The 26848-nt window shown below is 41.9% G+C and overlaps 1 protein-coding gene across 13 annotated transcripts in view; it reads left to right on the plus strand.

The window, feature by feature from the left end:
* Positions 1–4137: 4137 nt before the first annotated feature.
* SPATS2L (spermatogenesis associated serine rich 2 like) overlaps positions 4138–26848 on the plus strand; it is a 172456-nt gene continuing 149745 nt past the window's right edge. For 2 of the 13 annotated variants that reach the window (XM_055290160.2, XM_063644911.1), the window contains exon 1: positions 7004–7209. In XM_055290160.2, the coding sequence (XP_055146135.1) occupies positions 7207–7209 (3 nt within the window). In that variant the 5' untranslated portion in view covers positions 7004–7206. Of the gene's footprint in view, positions 4388–4604; positions 4697–4808; positions 5030–5666; positions 5870–7003; positions 7210–26848 lie in introns of those variants that run through there. The other 11 variants (XM_055290165.2, XM_063644909.1, XM_063644912.1 and 8 more) reach the window with 11 other exon arrangements.

Genomic DNA, 26848 nt, shown 5'->3' on the forward strand with positions numbered 1-26848 from the left:
CCCGGGAGGCGGAGCTTGCAGTGAGCCGAGATCGCGCCACTGCACTCCAGCCTGGGTGACAGAGCAAGACTCTGTCTCAAAAAAAAGAAGCAGCCTTCGATTATAAATATTGTAAGTATTGTAAAAGTCTCCTTTTTTTTTAGTCTTTTACAGTTTTTTATGTTTAGATTATTAATCCATCTGGAATTTTTTCTGGAATATGAGCTAAGACTGTATTAGTCACGCTTCATTCAACAGAAGGATTTTTTTTTACTCAGATAATTGTGGGTGTTCAGATAACAACTGTGGGTGTTCAACAAGCAGACACAGGTATATTAAATGTTTATATTAAATGTTTTAATATCAGGTGTTTGTGAGTGTCTATAAGAAATAGTGACAGGGTGACTCAGAGACCCAGGCTCCTTCCATCCTAACTCTACCCTCCTCTTGATAAGGGGTCAGCAAACTACAACCCATAGGCCACACACAGCCCACTGCCTGTTTTTGTAAACAAAGTATTATTGGAACATAGCCATGCCTATTTGTTTACATAGTGCCTATGGCTGCTTTCCATAAAACAGCAGAGTTGAGCAGTTTTGATAGAGACTATATGATCCACAAAGCCTAAAATATTTACTATTTGGCCCTTTACAGAAAAAGTTTCCTGACTTCTGCTTTGAAGTCTCAGGGTCCTTAGTTTCCACATGGCAGATGGGGAAGAGAGATCATGTGGGAGGCTGTCCATGCATGAGGCCTGGAAGGGGAGTACAACACTTTCACCTACATTCCACTGGCCAGAATTCAGTCCCTGGCTTCACTTAACAATTTGGGAAGCTAGGAAATGTGAATTTATTGTGCACTGAGGAGGAAAGGGAATAATTAGCCATATTCTGCCAAGGTGTCCCCTGCAATTATCTGTTTCTTTCTTCCTTCCTATTTTCAATCAGAATAGGCTAGATTACACTGCAGAAACAAACAACCATCAAATCTCAGTTGCTTAGAACAACAAAGATTTATTTCTTGATCATACTACATGTCCACTAATGCTCAGCAGGGATGCCATTGCTCATTGTTGTCATTCACTCTGGTCCGATGAAGCAGTCACCACCACACACCTTGATGTTGCAGCACTAGGAAGAAAAGAGAATGTGGTGACTGATGTCCCAACTCTTAACTTCTGACTCAAAGTGATACTCATCACTTCCGGCCACCTTTCATTGGCTGAAGCAACTCGCAGGGCTATACTATACTTTAGTCACGTGGGGAAGTGCAATCTTATGTGCTTCGAAGGCAGCAGAGCTGGAATATTTGTGAACAGCCCTACTGGATTGCACACTAACCAACACAGAACACATATTCATCCCCTTCCTAGGGGAGATAACTCAGATTCCATTCAGTCACTGCACACAAAGTCCAAGATCCTAGATGGTAGATGCCCTCCCCAATAAGTTTGAATATTGCCTAGTGATCTGGAGTCTAGCAACTAAAATTCCTCTCTGTTCCCACTACTCATTCAGATATCAAAATCCTAATAGAGTCACAAATGACCATGGCCTAAAACAGGTTTCCAGGATCTGAGCTATATCCACGAATGTAAGCCCTGCTCTGAACGATCATGCCTAGAGAATCAGGAGCCTGGTACAATCTAGGGGTGGCAAGCGGGGAATATGGCATTTTGCAGAAATCAATACTGCAAGAAAAGAGTTAGCTTTATTGAAGGATATGGCATTGTTTCTCCAGGCTTACAATTAAGCACCCCGAATAAAGAGTGTAGGTGACAATGTGGAGGAAAGCAGTACGCACAGATTAAAAATACCTACATGTAAATGTTAAAAAATATAAACGAACATACTTTGTTCATCCCTCAGAAAACATCTGCTCTTACGGTTCTTGTTTTGTTTGCTTAAGAAAAGATCTTCACATTTCTATTTAGTTTAGAAAATAGTAAAATGCTATTCAATCTCTGGATTGTAATCACAGAGTCATTTTGAACAATACTGTCAAACTAGCATTACATAGATCAAGATTTTAAACAATGTAATTTTTCAAATAAACTTTGACCATCTGGTGAAAACACCAACATATATCTTATTCATATTTTATTTCTTCAGACTTTTCTATCTCCCTATAATAATAGGAATGTAATGCATATTTTAAAAATCATTTATGCCTAACTCAGAAAAATAATGCTTTGTTAGTTATATGATGTGCAAGAAGCTTTTACATGTTTCAATAAGCATATTAAATCCTCTTTAACAGAAACAGAAGTTTTCATTATTTCCAGAAGAAATTAATTTGAACAGCAAAAGGTTCAAGTTTGATTTGAAATTCAATGTCTGTAAAACTTTTAAAACTCTATTTTTTTGGGGGGGGGGGCTGGGCCCCGCAGCTAACTCTTGAAACATGTAATTGTTTTCTTCGAAGTTATTCTATACTTGTCTTTTCATGGGCTAGGCCCCCACTCACAGTAGAGAATTAGTTTTAGCCTAGTCTGTGGTACAATGGCTACTCTTACCTGCCTAGTCTCTGTTTTTTCATTGATTCACTGCTTTAACATCTTTGCTCTCAACACATACAGCATTTATTCTTACAGCTCCTACCTACAGTACTTACTAAGAAGCAGCCTTTGATTAGAAAGGCCGTATATGGTCTTCTTAAAACCCTTTCTTCTCTCTGGTCATATTCAGTTCTTGAAGGCATTTTTTTCTGTCAGACTTCACTAAGCAAGTTAGATTTGGAGTCATGGGAAGATTATGAAGTGGTGGAAGAAAAGAATGAAGACTGGATTCAATGTTATTTCCAAAGCCCTTCCTAGGAAAAGTGTCGTTTATTATTCATTTTGGAATTCTAATTATGGAGGAAACCTCCCAAAAACATAAATTATTTAACCAGAGGACCTAAGAAGTGCATCAAATTTCAAGTCAAATGGCTACAAGTTACTTATTACACCTAAATTTAACAAGCAATAGGATGTTTGTTCTTTATGTGTGGTATGGCTTCTAGAAGCAAGCTTTCCTCTCTGTAGCACAGGCAGGGTCCAACGGTCTAGGTTCAAATTCTTCCTTTACCACTTACTAGCTAAAAACTTAGGCAACTTATTTCACCTCTCTGTGCCTCAGTTTCTTTCTTTCTTTTCTTTTAAAGGCTCTGGCTCTGTTGCCCACACTGGGGCGCAGGGGTGTGATCCTGGCTCACTGCAACCTTAGCCTCCCTGGCTCAGGTAATCCTCCCACCTCAGCCTCCTGAGTAGCTGGGACTACAGGCGTGCACCACCATGCCCGGCCAATTATTATTATTTGTTTGTTTGTTTGTTTGTTTTGGAGAGATGGAGTTTCACTATGTTGCCCAGGCTGGTCTTGATCTCCAGGGCTCAAGAGATTCACCCACCTCGGTCTCCTAAAGTGTTGGGATTGCAGGTGTGAGCCAATAGGCCCAGCCCTCGGTTTATCTGTAAAACAGGACAAAAATAGTACCTACCTGATGGGGTTCTTCGAAGGATTAAATGAGCTAGTACTTATAAAGCATTTGCTAATGTCTGTTAAATAAATTATATGATCCACACACCAATCCAAGGCGATCATAAGGTAGCAAGAACCACCACTCCAAGTCACATAAGAAAATGAATTCCTTTCGTTTTAGCTCCTCTCTTTATTTCAGCAGTGCGTTGTCAACAGGGCCACATTATGTTAGCAGATTTGAACTTTATCCAAAAGGTGTTTGTATTTTATTTCAAATTATGAATTCCTGAACATCGGATTATGTACGATTCTGCAGTGCCCTCGGAGGCCCATTAGAGCCTGGAGCTCAAGAGGCATAACCAACTCTGGTCTGATATTTATAAGGAGCTGGACAGCCAAGGAGCCACTCTGAAGCAGTTATTGGTATTGCCAAAACAAAACAAAAAAGGAAGCTAAGAAGTCACCCTTCTAAATAAATAACTACATACATACATACATACATACATACATACATACATACTGAATTGGAGAGCTGCCTGCATTTCACTCTACTGCCTCTGGAAGAGGAGTGTTATCTAAAGTGCTTCCATCATGAATAATGATTGAGAAACTGCTTTTACTCTCCCGACTACTGTACTCCCAGGCAGAAACCCACAGCAGAAGCCCACGATGCCCATGTGTAACTTGGTTATTATACACACGTTTGGAGCCCAGTGTGCAGACGCGCAGCGCAGAGGAGGAGGCGGAACACCCCGGGTTGGTCGGGTTTCCAAGGGCCGACCCGAGCCCCAGCACTTTTTCCGCGCCTGATTTTTCAGGTCATTTTCGAATGGGCTATCTTTGTTTACATTTTGAGCTTGGATCCTCTCCAGAAAGCATTACTACCTTCTAAAAGGAAAAACATCTCGTATTTGCAGACAGTGCTGGGGGAGCAAAGTTCATTTTCTCGGGTAGGAGAAGAAGATTCTCTCGTAACACGTGCAGATTGTGACCAAATCTTTCAATAACAGGGGGAGTTTCGGTGAAGTGGAGGTTTGGGGAAAGGCGAGGAGGTCGGTCTGGCGCAAGCAAGCAAAGTGCGGAAGCTGTACGGGGATTCTTCTAGAAAGTGGGGTGGGAAAGGAGCTAGGGAGGGCGTGTGGAGGGACGAGATCTGTGTCAGAACGTGCGTGTGAGCGGATACAAAACCCGAGAGAGGCGTGAGCAGCGCTGTATGTGCGAGCGGGAGCTAGGGGCGCCGGCTGGGGTGTGTGCGCCTGGTGAGTGACACCGAGGGGAAGGCGGGCGGGCCGGCGGGCGGGGGAAGCCTGCGAGGGGCGGGAGTGTCCCTGAGTGGGGCGGCCGAGCCGGAGTTGTGTCAGTGAAGGAATCCAGTCCGGGGGCCGAGCTGGCTGCGCCCTCCGCTGCAAGCGTCGGCAGCGCGGGGCGAGCTCCGGACGGCGCGCGGCCCAGGCAGCGGCTCCCGCTCGGCCCGCCCTCCGAGGCGCAGGGGCCGCCACTGCCGCGGCGCCTCCCCTGGCGACCGCGCCCCCGGGCCCCGGCTCGGGCCCCGGCTCTGGCCCCGGACAGAGCGGCCGGCGCTCGACACAAAGGTAAGCCCGCGACCTCCTCCACGCCGGGCCGGCTGGGGATGCAGGGCGCGGGCGGACGCGGCGGGGCCTGCGCGGCCGGGACAGAGACTCGGCTGGGCCGAGCGTTCCGCAGCCCGGGCCGCCCAGCCTCCACCGCCTCCCGGGGCGCTGGGTGTGGCCCGCGCTCGGCGCCGAGGCGGGCTGGTGGCGCAGACCGGACGCGAAGGTCGCCGTTCTTCCTTGCTCCGGCCGGCGCGGGCAAGCGGGAGGAGGCGCCGGCTGGGACGCACAGTGGCGCTCCCCGGGCGAGCGTGTGGCCGCCGCGCTCCGACGTGGACCCGCCCGCCCCGGATCTGAATCGCCCGCGGCCGCCGTCCCTCGCCTGCCGTCCTCCCGCGCGGGCGCCCCCGTCCCCTCCCAAGCCGGAGAGAGACCCACCGCCCCCCAAGCCGCTCTTTGGCCCGGAGCCGCAAAGCCCACGTCAGCCGCGACCACCCCGCCCTCGGATCCCAGCCGGGTGCGGGGGCCGCGGCCCCAGGGAACCCGGCGCCCAGCGGGAGCGGGATGCGTCGGCGTCCGCGCTGCGCGGGCAGGCGGGGGTGGCCGGAGGAGACGCCGAGCGCCCTGGCCGCGGGACGAAGCGGTCGCGCCGCCGCATTTGGGCGGGGGGACCCCGGAGTCCGCGGGCGGCGGACCCGAGCGGGAGACGGGGCTGCCGTAGGAGGCACTCCCGCTGGACTTCGGCGCACTCTGAATATCATGCTGCCGCACACGCGGGGCTGGAGGGCTGAGTCTTTACCTGCGCGGGGATGCGGCGGAAGAGTCGCGTCTTCGCGAGTGGAGGTTTCGTGTTCCCGCGGGGTTGGTGTGTTTGTGAACTTCACGAGCTTCTCATCCCCCCCCCCCCCCCCCCCCCCCGCAATCCTGGTTTTAGCAGATGTCAGGGTTTTGGAGACCTGACACTTTTCGTGAAAGATTCTTTCTGTACGTTTTCTTTTGACTGTATTACAGGGTTTGTAGCTTGAGAACTAGTGAAAACCCTTGAACTTCAAACACAGTGTCTTTGCTTATTTTTTGAAATTTAAATATTAAAATACGTACCAGCCCCCTCACAAGCCGACAGGCTTTAAGACAAACGACTCTGAAATTTTAGAACCTGTGCGGAGAAAGTGGTTTTATACCAGTACTTGAAATAGTAAGATCATGTAACCTTTTTAACATCGTTTTAGTTTGTCTTAAAGGAAGGATTCAGCACCACTTTGACTGGTACTGTTTTCCAGAGTTTAAGCAGATGTATGTAATATGGCAGGGAAAAGGACAGGAAGTCAGAAATCTCTTCACCCCGAAAAAAAAAGACTTCAAATAATGCAACCAATACCCAGAAAATAGAGTGGCCGTCTGGATAAGGTATTTGATAGGCCTTATGAAATTGTGTTGCTTAACCAGAAAGCAATGTGTTGTTAGATAGGGCAGTTTTATCTAGTAACTGTCGTGTTTAAAAATATCTGCGTATGATATTCTTTGTTGAATTTTAACTGGGGAAAAATCAACTTTGGGAATGGGTTTCTATTTGGACAAGGCAAATACTGCAGTTTCTAATTAGAGTTTTGGAATAAGCTCAAGCTGTGTTAAAACCTATTGTATGGAGCAGCAGAACAGAAAACATGTCAAATTCTGTATCTGTGTGGCAGAAAACATGTCGAATTCTGTATCTGTATGGCTTTAAATACACACACACACACACACACACACACAAACTAGAGACTAGCCCCAAAAGATAATTTGCATAAAAATACAATCACTTGAATGCAGAGAATAGCTGAAGACGTTAGTAAAAACTGAACATCTGGGAAAAGACTGTATTAATTGGCAATTTTCTTTCTTTAATCCCTGAAAATATTAAATGATTTTCTAAGAATCAACTTAGCTTAATGTGCTCATTAGGCCGGGCAAAATGATCAAGACTCCTTTTGTATTCATTTTGTTTTAGGGAGCCCCCTAATGAAAGTCTTCAGTAAATAGTTTCTCTGCATGCACTGATTTTCCTGAGGCCATTGTGGAGAGAGGTATCTGTGGGCTTGTGAAGCTGCTCTGCCACACCAGTAAGGATCAGGGAAAGAAAATACTTAGGCCACATCGTTGCAGTCTTTGATTGCATGCCAATCTGAAGCATGTTATGGACCCGTTTTGCCATGTAAATGGTAAGCTTTTACATCTGAAGTTAAGCTTTAGAAATATCTCACTTTGGGGCCTAATTTTTGTCAGTTTCTCAGTCTGTGATCAGAATTGTGTTATCAATCACAGTGAATATTCGTGAATGGTTGTGTGTTGAAAGGGCATAGGTGGTCTTCATTCTATTACTTTATACAGTTTTAATCAGCATTTTCTGAAGTGAGCCGGGACAAGAACTTCTGGTTACAGTTTGGATAGGATGGAAAAAGTTGAGGTTGCTCTTCGTAAGATCTAAGCTGCTACTACCTGTCCCACTGTATGACAAGAGTGGAATGCATTTTATGTGCACTTGACAGGTACTGCTTAGTCACTGCTTCATAGTACTTCTTTCCTAGCCATCTTCTGTAGTACTTTTACTGTCATTTGACTGTGATAATTAAATCATATGTTTGTTATAATTTCTGTGCACAGAAGAATAGATTTTACAAGCATGACACGGCATGAGAGTAGATGTCTCATATGGACAGATTTAAGTGATTGGGTCTGTTTATTGATCTCTGAATGGTTGTGCAACATTCAACTAATCTATTTCATCACTGTTTTGCCTTAAAGTGTAATCACACAATTAAAATAAGATTTTCATGTTACCAACAGTTAAAAACCCAGTAAACATAATTATAGAAGAAAAACAAACCTTTCTTTTTTCTTCCCTTTTTTGAAGTAGTGTTGCTATGAAGGTGTTATGTCTTTGACACATCAAAATGGCTAATTTGGAGTTGTGATGCTTGTTATGTAAATAGGCCATATGTTGAATTTCTGCAGAAGCTTATTCCTTCAGTGTTGTGGTAATGGGCAGGATCCCCTAAGTACCATAGCTGAGAAAAACAGTCTTATGCAGATGTATTTCTCTTTACAACTTATATAATTTTTATTATTTTTGTTTAATAGCTAGTGTTTTTATTTTCTAATAAAAAATTTTAAATGTGATGTTATCCTTCCTTGCATCATACAAATCTTTGTTTCCAGTACTGATCCAAACTCCATTCCTATTTATCTACTTGCTTAATTAATAGACTTTTTATGGTGGATGTCCTGCTGTCAAGCTAAAGACTACGTGCTTGATAACAAACTTCGTATTCTCTCTAAACTTGTTCCTTTTATGATGAAAAGACTTTCCTTTCTTGATCCGTTTAGCATTCTCTTCATCACCCAGACTGGAGATGTAGGAACCATTGCTGACTCTTCGCTCTCTCACTGCCTCTGTGAAACTGTGTATCAAGTCCTGTTAACTCTTCTTTTTTAATGGTTTCTCTGAGCCACCCCTGCATTTCCTTTTCGTTCTTCACTCTGCCCGATCAGATAGGAGGCCATCAGCCATGACCGTTTCTAGGATGATTATAGTCTATATCTTGGTCTCTCTGTAATTGAGTTTTCCCCATTCTACGCACTTCCACTGTATCAGCCTTCCTAAAACTCTTCCCTCAGAACTCTTCTCCAAGGATTGTTTCACAGGAACAATACTTTAGCATTGTTTAGTATTGCACCATAGTGCAAATACTTTCCATGGCCTCCCCCATTGCCGAGCCTCTCAGTCTCACCCCAAATTCACTTACCAGCTTTATTTTCTACTTCTTTCCAACATGAACCTTCTGTTCCTACTAGTTGGATCTCACTGCCCTTCTAAGATGACATGCTCATTTTCATGCGTCCTTTTTTGTTCATGCCCTGCCTTTTAGAATGTCTCTCTTCTTTTTTTCTCTGACCTAACCACATTCTTCAAGTTCAAGTCAGCCTGCCCTGATCATGTTACTCTCATTGGTTCTTTCTGCCCTTTTGTTTGCATCGTTCCTCTAGGCCATCAGATCCTTTCTTATGCTGTTGTGTGCTTCATTCTTGCTTTCTCAACTAGATAGCAAGTTCCTTCAGGGCACTGATATGCCTTTTATTCTGTCTACTGGCCCTGGCCATAAGAAGCGCTTGATAAATGCATCCATAAAATGAATAAATGTAAGGATGATATTTTTAAAATCATGGGCTTTGATATTGACTCTGAACTGCTCACCATTGGGTCCTCGGAGCCTAACTCACAGCCTGACATATAGTCATGACCTCAATAAATATTTGTTAACTTAGAAATTCGTGTTGACATTGGATAAAAGGGACAGGCATTTGAAGGAGTCGTCTGTCAAGGTTTTTTTTCTCCATTTTTCTTCAGTGGTTCTAATCAGCTTCTCCATTCATCAACTGTGAGAACTCTGAGGACTCGGCATTTCCCGGAGTTGGGATAATGATGGAGTCTGGCAGTTGTGAGTTGGAATTAAGAAGCCTGTAGTTATTTTAAGGTGGAGTGATGGGCCCCAGTACTGAGCAAAAAAAAAGCATTGAGGCATTATGCCAGTATTTTATACGTCAAACAATTAGGCTAAAGTTATCAGTTATATAAAAGTTCAGCTAATTGGCTCTAAAATTTCAGACTGTATTTATTGCAGGGCTGCTCAAGTTTTTCATTTAAAAGCATCCTTGTAAATTAAAAAAAAATACATCTGGGCACCCATCTGAGGGTGAAAGGTGATGTAGGAAAGAGTCTGCCACATCCCATTGTATTCAGGACTGAATTTAATTCTTTAGTAAGCCTTATTTTGTACAAGGCACTGTTTCTGCTGGGAAGGAGTTTATAGCCTAGCAGGAAAAAATAACAGACGTATCCCAGAAACAAAGGTCTAACAGAGCTCAGAAGGGAAAAAAATCTTCTTCTGTTGGGGAGTGGAGGGAATCTTCTTAGAATGACAGTTGTTTGAGGTGATTACTGAAAGGATTTGGATAAGATTTCAGTGTTATTGGGAATATAAGGATGGGGGAAGGGTGATGTGAGTGAATTCCAGGGCCAATTTGTTGACTTTACATCAGCGCTCTTATAGTACTCCTGCTTCTGAGTTGAGCCCAGCTAGGAGTCTTCTGAGCATTGGTGGGCTGCAGTGTTCAATAATGGAACCTAAAGGATATATAGATACCTGCAGTAATTACGTGTGGTGCCAAGTGCTGAACTGACTATGACACAAAGCGAAAAATAAATCTTGGAAGCGATATAACCAGTGTGTTCCTGGATAGCATCCAGCTCACTTAGAATGCTCAGAAAGGCCTCCTGCATTATGGAAATGCCACTGAAGGTTGACACTTTCACAGTAATGTAAATAATGAGAGGTCCACCCCAGATTGTGTTCCCAAGCAGCCAGCCATCTGTGGGACACTGCACAGTGCATGTAGCCCAGTTCAGTAAAGGTGTAAACACACTGTTGCATAGAACCCTCATTCTGATTCTGTGGAACTACTCCCATGGTCTGTAAAGCTAGGACCAAAGGGAATGTTTGAGGCATACAGATTTTGGGTCAGTAGATGGAAAGTTGCTCCATTATGGATTGTGCTACTTCAGGAGGTGATGGGCTGCCATCACTGAACATGTATAAGCATCGCCTATACCAGGCAATATCTTATTTAATTATATGCATTCTCTCCTTTATTCTCAAAACAGTGCTATGAAGTACATGCTCCTATTACTCCAGTTTTACTGAAGAGCAAAACTGAAGCCTAGAAAGGTTGAGTAGCTAGTAATTTGTAGAGCAGGTATAAAGGCCAGGCAGTTTGCGGGCAGAAACTGCATATGCACTGAGATGAAGAAAGGATGCAAACATTAGGTGGCCATATGGATTTTCAAGGTTCCTTCCTAACACTAGGATTGATTCTTTAATTGACCTTAGGGATCAAGATGCCAGCTGTTGCAAAATACTAATTCATTATCAGCACCCAGTTCCTAGAGATTTCAGAACAAAGTGAATACAGTCATCATCATCATCATAGTTATCACTTATTGATCATTTTATTTAAACCTCAAAGGAATCTTGGAAGGTAAGGATTATATACCCTTATTAGACAAGGAAACTGAAGCTCAGGGAAGTTATATAACTTGATTGAGTGTGCAGAGTTGATAAGTGGCAGATGAATCTGGTGTCTGACACCCAGGCCCTGCTTTTTCTTATACCACCCTGTGAGGTAACACATGGTGACACTGAAAATATTTACCTATCAGTCTGCACAGAAACCAACAAGTCAGAGAGGCCACTAGCTGTCAGCAACCCCTGTGGCTCTGCAGGTGATTAGTATCACCTGAAGTGATATTCAGGAGCAGTTTGAAGGTGTGTGAAAGGCTTGGTAATCTACCAAGACCACAGATCTGGAGCTCTGGTGACTTCTTCCCACGCTCAGCATTTATTTGATTTTATACATGACAAGTAGTACTATTAAAGAGAAAGCCTTCGCGGATAACTATATTACATTTATATTTCTAATTAAGGAAAAATGGTTTTGCAGTGGTAATCTGTGTTCCTTATAAATGGCAGGCTCTCTTCCCACTCCTTTTCTTCCTTTCCCTTATTCCAGTCTGAGGCTAATCCCTCTTGCTTCCTCAGGGACCTTGCCTCATTGTCTTTTCTTCAAGGTCTCAATGATCCTTTTCTTTCAGCGTATAAACATACATAAGTCTTTCTTATTCTTTATAAAAACAGAAAACGATGAACGCTTTTGGTCGCTTCTCTATAGGTTTGGGTGTGTTTCATCTTATTCCTGGTCTTAGCAGGCAGCTCCTTGAAGTACAGCTCCTCGTACACATCCTGCACCTCGCCACCTTCCTTTCATCTTCAACCCCCTACACTCCTGTCCTCTCCTAATGACCACCTCTGTTGGTGGTCCATTGACCACCAGGTCCATTATCTAGGATTCTCTTTCATTTCTTGAACTTGCACAACATTTGGTGTTCTTGACCACTCTCTGCTCCTTAAAATGTTGCCCACCTGTTTTCTGAGTTATCCATTTCTCCTCATTTTCTTTCTTGTCCAGCTGCTCTGTATTTGGACTTCTCTTTGCTGTCCTCCCTTCCTCTCAAACCTTAGCATCCCCTACAGTTCAGCCCTCAGCCCTCTGCTCATTCTTCACATTTGCCCTGTGGCAGCTCATCTTCTCTTTTCTTCTACTACCACCTATATGCCATTGATTCCATTGTAAATCTGCATCTCCAGCCATGAAATCTTATCTGGCATGTGTTCCAAGTATCTTTAACTCAACAAGTTCAAAACATCACTTCCCCAACTTTAATCCAGCATACTCCTTCTATGTTTTCTATTTCAATGAATGAAACCTGCTTCACCAAGTTTAAAACCTAGGACAACTTCTTTGCCTTCTTCAACCTCTACATTTTATATAGAGACTGTCTTTTCAGACTCTCTTGAATCTGCTCTTTCCTCCCTGTATCATAACCTTCATTACTGCTGTGGTTCGGGCCCTCATCCCTTCTCTTGAGGATTATTGCAGTAGCCTCGCAACTGGTCTCTCTGGCTTCTGCCTGGCCTGTCTCCAATTTGTTCCTCACACTGCTGCCTTTCTAAAAGGCAAATCTGATTACAACTCTCCACTGCTTAAAATCCTTCAGCAGAGTTTCTGCATTTTCAGGTTAAAATGTAAGCTCCTGTCATGGCACGAAAGCTTCTTTGTGATCTGGGCCTTCCCTTCAGGTGTGTGTCAGTCTCCTCTAATGATCCTGGTCCCTACTGTCTGCCCCTGCCTGTAGCTTCTCCACTAAAGGAAAGAAATGATAGGAGGGATGAGAACAGTGGCGAGATGATAGACCTGCTGTTCAGTACTGTAGCCACTAGCTACAGTGGCTGTTGGGCACTGGAAATACAGCTAGTCCAAGTTGAGATGTGCGTAAGTGTAAAATACACCATGCTTTGAGACTATATAAAAAAATGTAAAATTCTCATTTAACAAATTGTAATATTGGTTACATGTTGAAACAGCAATAGTGTTGATATAGTGGGTTAAACAAAATATATTACTAAAATTAATTTCACATATTTCTTTTTATTTTTAAAAATGTGATTACTTAGTGGACGTTAATGTATGACATAAAGAAATAAAATATGATTACTAGAAAATTAAACATCACCTGCGTGCTCATATTATAGTTCTATTGGACAGCATTGTTAGGGAACGTCTCATTCCCAGGAGATGCATCCTGTACGAGCCAAGCCCATGAGCTTTTTGAATTATTAAGTCAGCCCTATTGGCATAGAGAAGTAGCAGTTGCTCAGTTTTTTCAATCCAGAGGTATGAAATGTTTGGATAAGATTCAGAATTGGAGAGACAGATTCTGAACACTACAGCCAGGAGTTATATGTACAATGGGCATAGTGTGGAAAGCACTATTAAAGCACATCTGTCTCAGTAGGCCCACCCAGCCATCATCAGAAGTGGGAGGCAGGAATTCTCGTGGTGTGGTAGAGGAAGGATTTCAGGTAGACAGGAGGAACAAGGGAAGGGAAAGTGGAGTCACATTCCCTGGAAGCCTCCTACTTGTGAGTCACCAGCTGAAACCCTGAGAGCTGGTCTCTGAGATTCCCCATCCTGCCGTTGATTCTTCCTAGCGGGCTACGTCCCAGCTCCCCTACTATCTGGCTGTAGGATCCTGAACAAGTTAATGAATCAACGAATCTGGAGTCTGAATAATATGCACACCATACACTCATTGTGTGTCAAACAAAATGATGTGCCCCAAACTGATAAGGGCTCTACAGAAGTTAGTTATGCTTTAAGACACTGAGGGCAGTAATCTGTGGATGAGTGGGCCTGAAGGGCTTTGAGTTAAGGGCATATGGGCTGTCAGAAAGACCTGGAAGATAGCACGTGTTGCCTTAAGAGATATGCAGAGCTTCTGGCTAACACTGTGAAACCCCGTCTCTACTAAAAATCCAAAAAAAAGAGCCTGTCATGGTGGTGGGCACCTGTAGTCCCAGCTACTCGGGAGGCTAAGGCAGGAGAATGGTGTGAACCCAGGAGGCAGAGCTTGCAGTGAGCCGAGATCGTGCCACTGCACTCCAGCCTGGGAGACAGTGCGAGACTCCATCTCAAAAAAAAAAAAAAAAAAAAAAAAAAGAGAGAGAGATATGCAGAGCTTTATGTTGTTCATGGTGGAAAAGCCAACCTGTGACAGGAAACCAGATCTTATCAGGTTGGATCAGGAAGGGGAACCCTCCTGGAAGAGGTGATGGGAAGAAACTGTGACTATAAAGATAACAGTCCAGTAGGATTAGATTCCAGTGAAATCTGATAGGCAATGTGACTCAGTGTCTTCTCTAGTGGTGGTTTGCCTGCTGTAGTCTGTTGGACTCTTAAATTCTGAGAAGAACTTCCTCTCTTGGTTTCAACCTGGGCAGCTGTATTTATTTGCTTCATGAGTAGGCATTTTGTATAAGATTTTGTTAGGGGCAAAAGTTCTTGTGCTAAAAACAAAAGTTTGAAAGTCCTACATTATAGAAAATAGCCTGAGAGGAGTGGTGACTACCTTGATGTGATTATTTCTCCCTCATTTGCAGGATCTAGGAGCAGTTTAGGCCCTTTCCAGAGGGAATACAGCTTCCTTTCATGTGAGGCTTAGCGACTTAGCGGACCGACCATGCAGTTTGCCTTGTCCAGGTAGTTTAGCCAGGTAGCCATAACTCAGTTTTGTTCTTGGGTAAACAAGTTTTCACTTTAGTACTGGGTTCCACCTTGTCTCCTGCATTCCCAAGTCCTGGATTTGTGTTCTTGTGGAGGGACCCCAAGTTGTCTTAGGTAAGGGTCCTGTCATGTTTCTCCAAGCCTTCTTGGGACAGTAGTGTCCCTAGGGTTGGGCCACTGCTACTCCCTTCCGGGCCTCTTTAGTACTGAGAACTACCAGCAAGGGTCAGGAAACTTAATAGATATTTAGAATTGAATAACTTGCCTGGAGCTTGGCTTTTCCCTGGTTCCAGACCCCTGAGAGCAAACATTCTTGCTAGTTTGCTGTCTGGCTGGTCTCTGAGTCCCATTTGTACAACTTGGAAGGAGAAAGGAAGACAGATATAGGGCTGATTTTCTTAAATTATGGTACATTCATGTCTTTGTCTCTAGTGGGAAGGTTGGTCTTATGTGTGTATGAGAAAGGTGGCCACCTTTATGTTGTGGTTTCAGAATCCATACTGCTGAAAAGGGCACTTCAAATATCAAGTTTCTCTTTTTTGCTCTCCAATATGTGAAAGCCTACGTTATAAAAACTCTATTTAGTTTCCTATGACCAGTATGATTTAGAAGAAAAAGAGGACAGGCTTTGGCACTTGAAAGACCTGATTTTGAGTCATGCAATTGCTGGCTATATGAATTTGAGCAAGTTATTTAATCTTTCTGAACCCCAGTTTTCTCATGTATGAAGCGAAGTGAGTAACGCCTACAATTTTGTTATGATTTTGTTATGACTAAATAAGATAAACTATAAAGTGCCTGGCACCAGGGCCTAAAATGCAAATGCTATGGAGGTGGTAAGTCAAACTTACCCTCATATCTCAGTATATCTCAATTCATTCTCCTTATGTTGAATAATTTTATAGACCTTTCCCTGAGACTGATCAGGAAGAGGATATGAAATCTGGGGCAAGGGGCCCAGATTTTACCCAGCCAAGGGTGAAAAAGGACCAGAAGGAAGTTGCCTTCACATTTTGCCTAAGTCCCATCCTCCCTATGGTTTGCATTTGTGAAAATATTCGTCTGAGATTATAGGTACAGCATGAAGCCTTGGAAGAAAGGCATGTTTACATCCTCTGCCAGGATAGCATAACGATTAACAAAGCACGTTTTTGAATCTCTGAATAGTCAGGTGCACTGCCATCAAAATAAACTTTTATTTGTATTCTTTGCTGATAGATTACAAATAAAGCCACTAAAATATCCTGAAAAAGAAGATTTATATATGAATTGGACACCAGGGACAGATTTTTCACACTTATTTTGTTGGAACAGTTCTTTCCTTAGCTGTGGGTGTTTGGGAAGTTCTTTTATTGTAGCCTTTGTTGCTTACAAGAGGGAAAAAGCTTTAGTATACTAAGGTAAGAATGATTTTGATTGGAGGCAATATTGTTCTCAGTGTGGGCTGACTTTCGTGTATTGTAGTGATTACCAGTATATAACTGAGAAAACCCATTTGTTGAAGTGCTGTAAACAGCAAAGAGTCTGATCTCACATACTGCCCTGATCGACAAGTGTTTATTGTAGGAATGTGGTCAGTCCTATAATTTTTTAAGGGAAAAGGGGAAGATGTTATGCCAGTCACTGTGATTGCAAATGTCCTGATCTGGCAGGTCTTTTTCCTTTCTCGTTTATTTCTCCTGTGAAATCTGAATGGTGGATTCAGTACATGCACTGAGCTTCCAGTGACTTGCTCAGCTCTTGATGCAATTGATCACTCCACTGTAATTCCATACCCTCGATTTTAGTGCCATATCAAAATCATGAACACTCAAGGAGACTATGTAAATCTACTTCCTCAAAAATTAGAAATAATGGCATTAAAAATATTATTTAGTGCTGGTTTGTAGCACTGAATATATAAACTCATTCATTGTTCTGGTACCCCCGGAATAAGAACTGTTTCAGTTGCAGTGGATGATATCAACTAAGGTTTCCATGGCAACGCTAATTTATAATATGAAAACTTTTGTAGAATTTCACCTTCTGGACTCTTCTAGATTGCATTTAAATTTACATTTTTCCCCTCATTTATTAAGGTGAGGCATATTTAGATATTACTTACATGTATGTACTAGGAGTATCTTCATGAAACTCACTGATAAGAAATTAGACGTGTAGAAAGCAGACATTGGAAACGGAAAATGGATACTGTGGTCTAACATCTCACCAAATGCAGGAATTCTTTCCACATTATCCCAGTTGCCATTTGAACCAGCCAGGAACGAGGAGTTTGGTCAACATTTTATGAAGCCAAGTAATGCTAATGACAGTAGTCTGCAGTGTTCCTGGACCCTAAGCCCATTTCGATTTGGACTTCGTGTTATTTGTGATTGGACCAGTACTCCATCAAGCACAGGTGGACACAGATATTTGTAAAACCTCTTCCCCAGTGGTGCACCGAAACCTGCCTCCCTGCAGCTTCCCTATTGGTCTTCCATCCACCCATTGAATGCCACAGAATAAATATGCACCTTCTGTGTGGTCACTCTTCAAATATTTGACCATAGCTATTGTATCTCCTCCTCGAAGTCTTCTCCTTTCAGGGTTATGCAGTGCTAGTTCTCTTAACTGATAGTTCTCATCCTGTTAACATTCCTCTGGGCACCCACTACTTTATCAATGCCATCTTAAAAATGAGGCACCTGGCCGGATGTCATGACTCACGGCTGTAATCCCAGCACTTTGAAGGTCAAGGTAGGCCTATCACTTGAGGTCAGGAGTTCGAGACCAGCCTGGCCAACATGGCAAAACCCCGTCTCTACTAAAAATACAAAAACTAGCTGAGCATGATGGTGTATGCCTGTAATCCCAGCTACTCAGGAGGCTGAGGCAGGAAATCGCTTGAACCCCAAAGGTGGAGGTTGCAGTGAGCCAAGATTGTGCCACTGCACTCCAGCCTAGGTGACAGAGCGAGACCCCACCTCAAAAAAAAAAAAAAGAGGCATCTTGAATGCAACAGCCTACTCCTGACTGAGTACTCTGAGCAGTAGAAAACACCAGGCTGCTATTCACTCCCTTGATCAGGGCACCCTTCTTTTATTAATCTAGTCAAATATTGTGTGGGCCTCACTTGTAAATCGGGAGCAGCACATTGTTTGTTCATATACGAAGCTAAAGAAAACTTCCAAGCCTTTTTTCCTAACAACTGCTACAAAGCCAGGTCTCCTTTGTTCTTTACTTGAGCAGTGAATCATGTGTGCCTACTTAGAGGATTTTACATACATTTATCCTTCTACATTTTGTCTCTTTTTGTTAAATTATTTTTCTTCTTTATCAAGATAGCTTTGAATTCTAAAATTTTTAAATTCAATATATTAGTGATGTGAGACTTTTACTTATTTATCAATTGCACACTTGGAAATGTTACTTTGTCGTTGATAAAATGTTGACCAAGATAGGCCAAAGGTAGGGCCCTGTGACATTCTGCAAGAGAATTATTATTATTTTTTTTTTTTTGAAACGGAGTCTCGCTCTGTCGCCCAGGCTGGAGTGCAGTGGCGCGATCTCGGCTCACTGCAAGCTCCGCCTCCTGGGTTCACGCCATTCTCCTGCCTCAGCCTCTCTGAGTAGCTGGGACTACAGGCGCCCGCCACGACGCCCGGCTAATTTTTTGTATTTTTAGTAGAGACGGGGTTTCACCGTGGTCTCGATCTCCTGACCTCGTGATCCGCCCGCCTCGGCCTCCCAAAGTGCTAGGATTACAAGCGTGAGCCACCGCGCCCGTCAGTATGTGAATTTTTTTTTTTTAAACTAGCTTGACAGTCTTTCACTTATGTTTACTTTGTTATCCAAGAGCATAGAGTCAGGGAAAGACTTAGTCAAATGCCTTAGTAATGAGATCATTATTGGTCTACTTATTGCCACTGAGTAGAACCCCTATGATAAAGAATAAAATTCATGACAGTAATTTTTAGATTGCATTTTCTTTTGAAAAATTTCTTGAAAAAGCATATCTAAGTCCCTTATTTTTAATGCATCTAAGAGAAAATAATTTTGTAAAATAAAATCAAACTTCACCTATCATTTCAACTCATGAACTTGTTTGGTTCAAAGGAATTGCTATGTAATACATCATTCTATTTTCTTTACAGAATCATTACTCTTAAAAAGAGTTGGTGGGGTCACAGGAAATTACTCCATAGGTGTCACTCCAACACATCATGATATTCTCATCTCCTGGGACAGAGAGTCGTCAGGCTGAGGCATGTCCAAACAGCGTGCCAGCCTGTGTAGATGGCTCCATGACAGTATCACTAATGTGACCATGACAGAGAGAGCTCTGATGGCATTGTGTCACTACTGGATGTGTTTTCACTAAGCTGAAAATTCTGTATTATTTGAAAAGAGGTTTATTTTTCCTCCCACACAAATTCTTAGACTCTTATATTAATGTCAAATAGCTGTCAAGTAACACATATGGTGCTTTCTGTGCTATATTTTATTGTACTCATGTACAAAATAGTTTTTTTAAAAACATGTTCTCTGCCTTGGACTACATAGAAAAAAATAATTTAAAAGAATAGTATTCTTAAACACAAATCTATAATATATCAAGGAATAAATGATTGCTTCATAAAATACTAGCATTTGTGTCATACTTTATATTTTTCAAAGTACTTTCATGCATTTTCTTTTTTGAAAAAAATATGATGTTAAAAATAATACATACTCTGAATTTGGAAGCTACTGAAATGGATAAAAAATTAAAAGTCAGCTAAAATTCCGCCTCTCAGAGATTGTCACTGTTAGCATTTGGTGTTTCCCTTTCAGATGTGCATTTGTGTGAGGTTGTGAGTGTGTGTGCATGTGTGTATTTGTGTGTTTTAAACTAGCTCTTGGTGGACCCAGGACATTTGTACTGAAGAATCAGCATGACATAGTCGGTAAAGGGCTTTGGAATCAGGCACTTGGAGATTTCAGCCCTGGCTATGCAACTTATGTAGTGACTATGAATTCCTTAAACTCTCTAAACCTTAATTTCTACTTCTATAAAATGGGGATAATAATACTATATACCTAGTAAGTTTATTGTAAAAATTAATAAGATAATGCAGATAAAGTACATAGCATGGTTCTTGGACCATAGCATATGCTCAGCAAATGTGAACTATTTTTATTATGCAGGTTTTCTTTTCTGCCTTCTTCACTTAAATTCTAGGGTAAAAATTTCTTTGTCATAAAATATTATTTGAAAAATATTTAGAATGACTGCATAAATTTCAGTATATGAATGTACTTTAATGTTATTCTATGGATAAATAATTTTTAATTTATTGTGATCACAAAGAACACCACAGTTAATATCCTTTACATTATGTTTTGTGAATAGACAACAAATTAAAAATGAATTACTAATCGCGTTTTATGGAGAGGCAGAAAAAAACTGACAGTTCTTTAGTGTCTATTAATGTTCCAGGTTATATGCTATGTTCTTTACAACAAAATTCTCTTTAACTTTCACATCCCCTTTGAGGTAAGTCTGTTACGCCCATTTTTCAGATGACAGAGCTCTGAGGGGAGGTAAGTCGTTCGCACAAGGTCAGAGAGATAGGAGATAGTGGCGGTAGAGATGGTGTTTGAAGGCAGCGTCAGATTTCAAAGTTTACGCTTTTTCCATTCTGGCATGTAGTTCATGCCTATCTTTTTGAGGCTTACAGAATGAATAGTTAGCATTGTGCCTTCTACAAAATGTCACTTGGTGCCACGTGAAAGATAGGATGCTTGGCTGGAATGCTTGACTTACTCAATATAGTACCTCTAGTGTGTGTGTATTCTTATATGTTTTGGAATCAAGCCTCATTAAAATGAGGTGTTAACTAAAGGAAATGAAGCATTGATATGATTATTTGATGAAAGGAAACCTCAAGGAAGAAAATATTCATTGAGTTGATAATATAAAACTCTTTGTTTTAGTTGTACGGACTAAGCCAGAATCACTTATCTCCCCAGGAATCAGGGTATTTCACGTAAGTCAGTTTAGGAATTAAGCAATAACAACAGCCAAAGTAAATTGATGCTGTCAAAGGAATTGTATGTTTCATTACTTGTATATCAGGGGTTGAATGTAAAAAAATACCTCTTTAGCCTTAGCTGTAAGCTGATACATCAGGAAAGAGCTGTAATAATTGCTATAGGTATAAGTACAGGTATATGAGAGACAAAGTATACTAGGATAAGCCCCCAAAGAATTATTTGGTGAACTGACAAGTTGTCTTTAAAAAGTCAGCCATTCGGAACATTTCTCTTGGCAGCTCTCAAATCTGACAGTGTGTACTGTGGCAGCCAATTTTGTAGGAAAAATGCATAATTAATGTGAAGATCAAGGTACAGGTATTGCCAGTCAGTACCTAACACACAGTTTCTTAGAACAAAGGAGCAATTGAAGTTGTCTTTTGATAAGGTAATCCTGATTTGTCATTTTGTGGGTTTCAATTCTTAGTAAAAATGGGCGAAAAAACCCAACTCTAGGAGTAATATTTCGTATCTGAGAGGTACTTTGTTGCAGAGTTTATAACCAACTGTTGTCTAGTCAAGAAAGCTATCTTTGGTTTTTGAGATCTCGAATTTTTATAGCCTTTGAGCTTGCTCATTTTTGTCTTAGGATTATTCTGGTTTCCCTTCAGTCATTTTAGTTTTTGCAAGGGAGAAACAGTGTCACTCATGGCCCCAAGGCCAAAAAGGCTTCAAATCTCGACAGAACATGACCACCAACTTGGCATGTCGGTACTAGCAAGTTAAATTTGAGCTTACTATGCAACTAGTGAATAGTTAGAACTGTGAACAGAGAATTAGCTATGGGATCTGCAGGTTGGATTTACAGCATGGCTCCATTGTGTGGTAGCTGTCTACCCCTGGGCAAACAACTTTGCTATCCCTGAGAGTCCTCAGCTCTCAAATGGAGATAATGACTACTATATAGTCAGAGATCATTTGGAGGGTCAAATGTATTGAGCAAACCATTGGTTCACCCAAAAGCTTGCTTATGATTTGTTTCTAAGTGATTAATAATGGCTACGGGTCATCCCCCTCAAGCATGAGCCAATATACCATTTAAAATATTTTCAAATGAAGTATGGGAATATTTGTAAGATATATGTAGAAATATATAACTCCTGGGGCTAACCTCACCAGACCCTTCTAACTCTTTGCTTAGACTTTATCCAGTAATAATGGGACAGGCCCTTTTACTGCCCTGGAAACCCCTGGTGCCTGGCTTAGAGTCTCTCAGAGTTTGGATGCTCACACCCAGGGCATATTCCTCTAATGAGGGAAGGGGGCCTTTTGACTTCAATAGGTGGTTCCTTTGATCACAGTAAAGACCGTTATAGAAATAAGCATTTAGATCTATTATGTTGTTCTAAGATAGAAACAAAACTGGTATTTGATGCGTATTTTACCCTTCAATAAGAAAGGCTCGGAGAAAAAGACTGTAAGATAGAAAAAAGATTTCAGAAGATCGCATTACAGAAAATCATAGGCAACTCTTTTATTATTAAAGTAATGCAAGTGCTGGAGGGGACAGGAAAGGGAACAGGAATTTGGGAACTTTGACACTGAGTAGTGTCCGTGCAAAGTTTTTTGGAGGTCTCTCTTGGTTCTTCCCCCCAGTTCTGGTGATGTAGTGAAGGGCTCAGAAACTGCTTCTGGGTCTGACTGCAAGAGAGTAAATCCCAACCCTGGGGCTGCAGTGACTCCCTTATCCTGGGCTGCTATGTTCTGACCTCCTTGGCTTTTATGGCCTCCCAGACAGTCATAGTGGATCGCCCTTTATCTTAGTCCTTTAGGACAACAGGATTTGCTCATTGACCACCCTTGCTTGGACTATACTGTAGGACCTTGAGGGTGTTTCAGGCAATTAATGATTGAAATGTCTCTGTGGAGTTCCTGAGGGATGTAAGTGTGTGAACTAAGTGCTGGACATTTTAGACAAGCCTCTGTGACTGCTTAGCAGTAGGGAGCCCACCCAAGGCCCACTGGTCCCAGGACTCTCTGAGCATGCCAGGTGGTGAGGGTCAACCTGCTTGCTATTCTCATTTGGAATCAATTTCTAAATTTTATTTCTCCTTCGACACTGGGAACTATTCTGAATTTCCCTTGTTTGCTTTGGTACCAAAGCTTTCACTGAGCTCATCAGCTATTTCCTGAGTGTCTCCTCTGCACCAGGCACTATGAGAGGAACAAAGGGAAATCAGGTCTTGAAAGGAAAGAATGTGCGTGCCTTAGGTAAGAAGCAAGATGTGTCTCCAGAGTTGAGAGAAGGGAGAACTGAAGACACAATGAATTTTTTTCTGTTGTACTTTCTATACAATAAATTGTACTACATAAAAATCTATACTAATACCCATTTGTGTGGCAAATTCCATTATAATGAAAATCTCTGTTATCCAGCAACTTAGGCAAGTATCAGTAGAACACAATTTCAACATAGCAGAAGACTTTGGAGAGTCCCTTGGAGTGAGCTGAAATGGGATTTGACCTACATATTAAGCTTTTCATGGTTTTGATATTTTTCATTTCCATGTGTCAACAAATACCTGACTTGATATTAAAGCCAGTTAAATCAATATTTCTTGCTGTAGTCAAGGTACAGCAACATATATCCAAGGGCAACAACTCCCCAACAGCCATATTTTGTTGAGTATATATATTTTATCATAAACCTGATTGAACTACCTTCAGAGGAAAAGGATGAAAACATCAACATAGCTATCATAAAAAAGGAAAAGCCAGAGAATCTATAATCTTGTACCTTACCCCTCATTTAAACAATTCCATAATTAATTTTGCTTTCTTTGATATAAGGAGTGACAACATGGAAATATTTTTATTGCGATAGCTGTGGTTTCTTTCTCTATCCTCAAATAGAGCTGCTTTAATCCTTCTCCCAAATTCCATCCCGTTCAAAGGATTTTTGAGCAGGTACATGTGAGCAAAGTGGCAGGTACAGCTGAATCCAAGAGTCTTGGACTGTAGGAATCTTTTTATTTATTTATTTTTTTAGACAGAGTCTCATTCCGTTACCCAGGCTGGAGTGCAGTGGTGCCATCTTGGTTCATTGCAACCTCTGCCTCCCGGGTTCAAGTAATTCTGCTGCCTCAGCCTCCCCAGTAGTTGGGACTACAGGTGCACACCACCACGCCCGGCTAATTTTTGTATTTTTAGTAGAGATGGGGTTTCATCATGTTGGCCAGGCTGGTCTTGAATTCCTGGCCTCAAGTGATCTGCCTGCCTTAGCCTCCCAAAGTGCTGGGATTTCAGGTGTGAGCTACCGCCCCTGGCCAGACTAGGAATCTAATAATCAAATAATTGTAATGGTAAAGAGAGTGGAGTAGAAGCCCATTTCTACTTACTCTTTCTCTGAAGTTTTAACTGTTTGATGATTTCTGGAAGTCACCTATTACAAACTCAGTATTTCTATAAACAAATAGTCTGATGCATCAGTTTATAAACACCAACACATTTATTTACTATGTGTTATCAGAAAAGCCTCACTTATCTTCCGTGTGTTCTTTGACTAGGTGAGTACTCACCATTTATTGGGCTCCTACTCTGTGCTAAGCACTTAAAATATTTCACCTCTCACAGGCAAAATGATGCTCAAGGCACATGCTGTTGTTTATATTTTCCGGATAAACGTGAGACTTCAGCTGCTAAGTAACTTATCAAAGGGCACCAAGGTAGAACAGGTATAGTCTGAGGTTTGAACCCAAGTTTGTCTGATTCCAGAGCCTTTTCACTGTTTTTAGAGATGGGGTCTTGGGCTCTTCATAGATGCCATCATAGCACATAATAGCCTTGAACTCTGGGCTAAAGCTATCTTCTTGCCTCAGCCTCCCAGGTAGCTGGAGCTACAAGGGCTTGCCACCATGCCCAACTCCTTCTCACTTTTTTAAGGCTGTTTTCCATAATATATTCTGAGATTGAAAACAAAAATTCAGATTGTTAAAGTAGTACATACTCACTATAGAAAATTTAGAAAGCAGAGAAAATTATTAAAAAGAAGAAAAATTACCCATAATCCTTCACCCTAGGGATTATCACTACTGAAGTTTCAGTCGTTTTTCTTTCTAGGCTTAAGAAAGCTATTTATCCAAATGAGCATTGTTTCTCAAAGTTGTCCTCTTTGAGGAAAGTTGTCCTCTTTGAGGTTTATGCATGTATTCCAACAACGTTGCCATTGCATAAAATAATTGTGGAATCCCTTTCAAAGCCAGTTTAGGAACCAACTTTTCTATAGACTCCCATGCACAGGTTACTTTGGTAGAAACATAGTAAAGACAGTATAATCTGCTACCTGAAAACCTATCAGAATAATTCATGATATGTTTGACCATTCTTTTTTTTTTTCGAGGTGGAGTCTTGCTCTGTTATCCAGGCTAGAGTGCAGTGGTACAATCTCGGCTCACTGCAACCTGCAGCCTCTGCCTCCCCGGTTCAAGCAATTCTCCTGCCTCAGCCTCCCAAGTAGCTGGGATTACAGGCGTGTACCACCATGCCCGGCTAATTTTTTTTTTTTTTTTTTTTTTTTAGTAGAGATGGGATTTCGCCATGTTGGCCAGGCTGGTCATGAACTCCTGACCTCAGGTGATCCACCCGCCTCGGCCTCCCAAAATGCTAGGATTACAGGTGTGAGTCACCATGCCCGGCCCTGTTTGGCCATCCTGTACCTTCTGAAATCCTATGCTGCAAATATTTAACCATCCTATTAAAAATGCCATCATTGAGCCAGGTGTGGTGGCTTACACCTGTAATTCCACCACTTTGGGAGGCCGAGGAGGGCAGATCTCTTGAGGTCAGGAGTTTGAGACCACCCTGGCCAACATGGTGAAACCCCATCTCTATTAAAAATACCAAAATTAGCCCAGTGTGGTGGCGTGCGCCTGTAATCCTAGCTACTTGAGAGGCCAAGGCAGGAGGATCACTTGAACCTGGGAGGCGGAGGTTGCAGTGAGCCAAGATCATGCCACTGCACTCCAGCCTGGGTGACAGAGCGAGACTCCGTCTCAAAAAAAAAAAAAGCTCTCATTGCCCTCTCTTGGGTCGTAAATATCTTGTGCTGACTTCTATTGTAGTGGCGGATGGAATTTACCAAAATGCTGCTTCTTTCCACATCAAAGATTGATGGATATTTTGGGGAATGTCTGAAAGTCTTTATTAAAAATTTAATCCATAAATGTTTAATATCTCATTTGACAACTCATGTTATTTATTACTTTGTCAACACAACAACGTTTGCCTTTTGTGGGGCATAAAGAAAATTAGAAAATTGTTTTTGTCTAAAGTGTGAAAAGCATATTTTAAAATCAATTCCTTTTTAATGGAAGTATTACACTCACTAAATTATTACCCTCCAAGGAGTTTTTGTGAAAGCAAATGTATCTAGGTGAGATGAGCTGATCTTTATATAAAGTCAGTTGCATTTGTGTAGAAGTAAATGTTTCCCGTAGAAGCAGGCACACACACACACACACATACACACACACACACACACACACAAAAGATTTCTATCACAATAGCCTTTGGTATACTTCATTAAAGTAAAGAAAGTCAATTAAGTACCAGCTGAGTTCTTGTCACTTCGGTTTGTTGCATACAACACTAACTTTTAGAAAACAAATCTAACTTCCACCCAAGCATCCCGTTGGTTGTCTTGTTTCTGCCTTATTTTTCACAGACATTCTTACCCTCCCCATCTGCTTAGCATGACACCCTAGCCCTTCCCAGTCTGCTGGACACTTGGGGCACGTGGATCCTGGATGTTAGACTGGTGCAGATTGGGACAGACCAAGTGTGTACAGTTGTCCTCAGGGCTGCATTCTTCCCTTGTCTTCTGGTTGCCAAGATTTCATAGTATGAGAATTCACCATGCTTATAGAAGTCATTACAAAGTGTAGGCTGTGTCCTGTGTTATATCTTTGGCATTATTCATGGTGCCTAACATTGTGTTCAGTCAATGTTTGTTGACTAAATGAAGGGTTATAATACATTTTTTCAAAACTGGACTAGTAGGGAGAAAAAGTTAGTCCAAAAGAAAGTCACAGTTGTAAAGTAGAATCTCAGGGCTTAAAGTCTTTAGGTCAA

Source organism: Symphalangus syndactylus, chromosome 8 (genome assembly GCF_028878055.3).
Source record: "Symphalangus syndactylus isolate Jambi chromosome 8, NHGRI_mSymSyn1-v2.1_pri, whole genome shotgun sequence".
NCBI classification, from domain to species: domain Eukaryota; kingdom Metazoa; phylum Chordata; class Mammalia; order Primates; family Hylobatidae; genus Symphalangus; species Symphalangus syndactylus.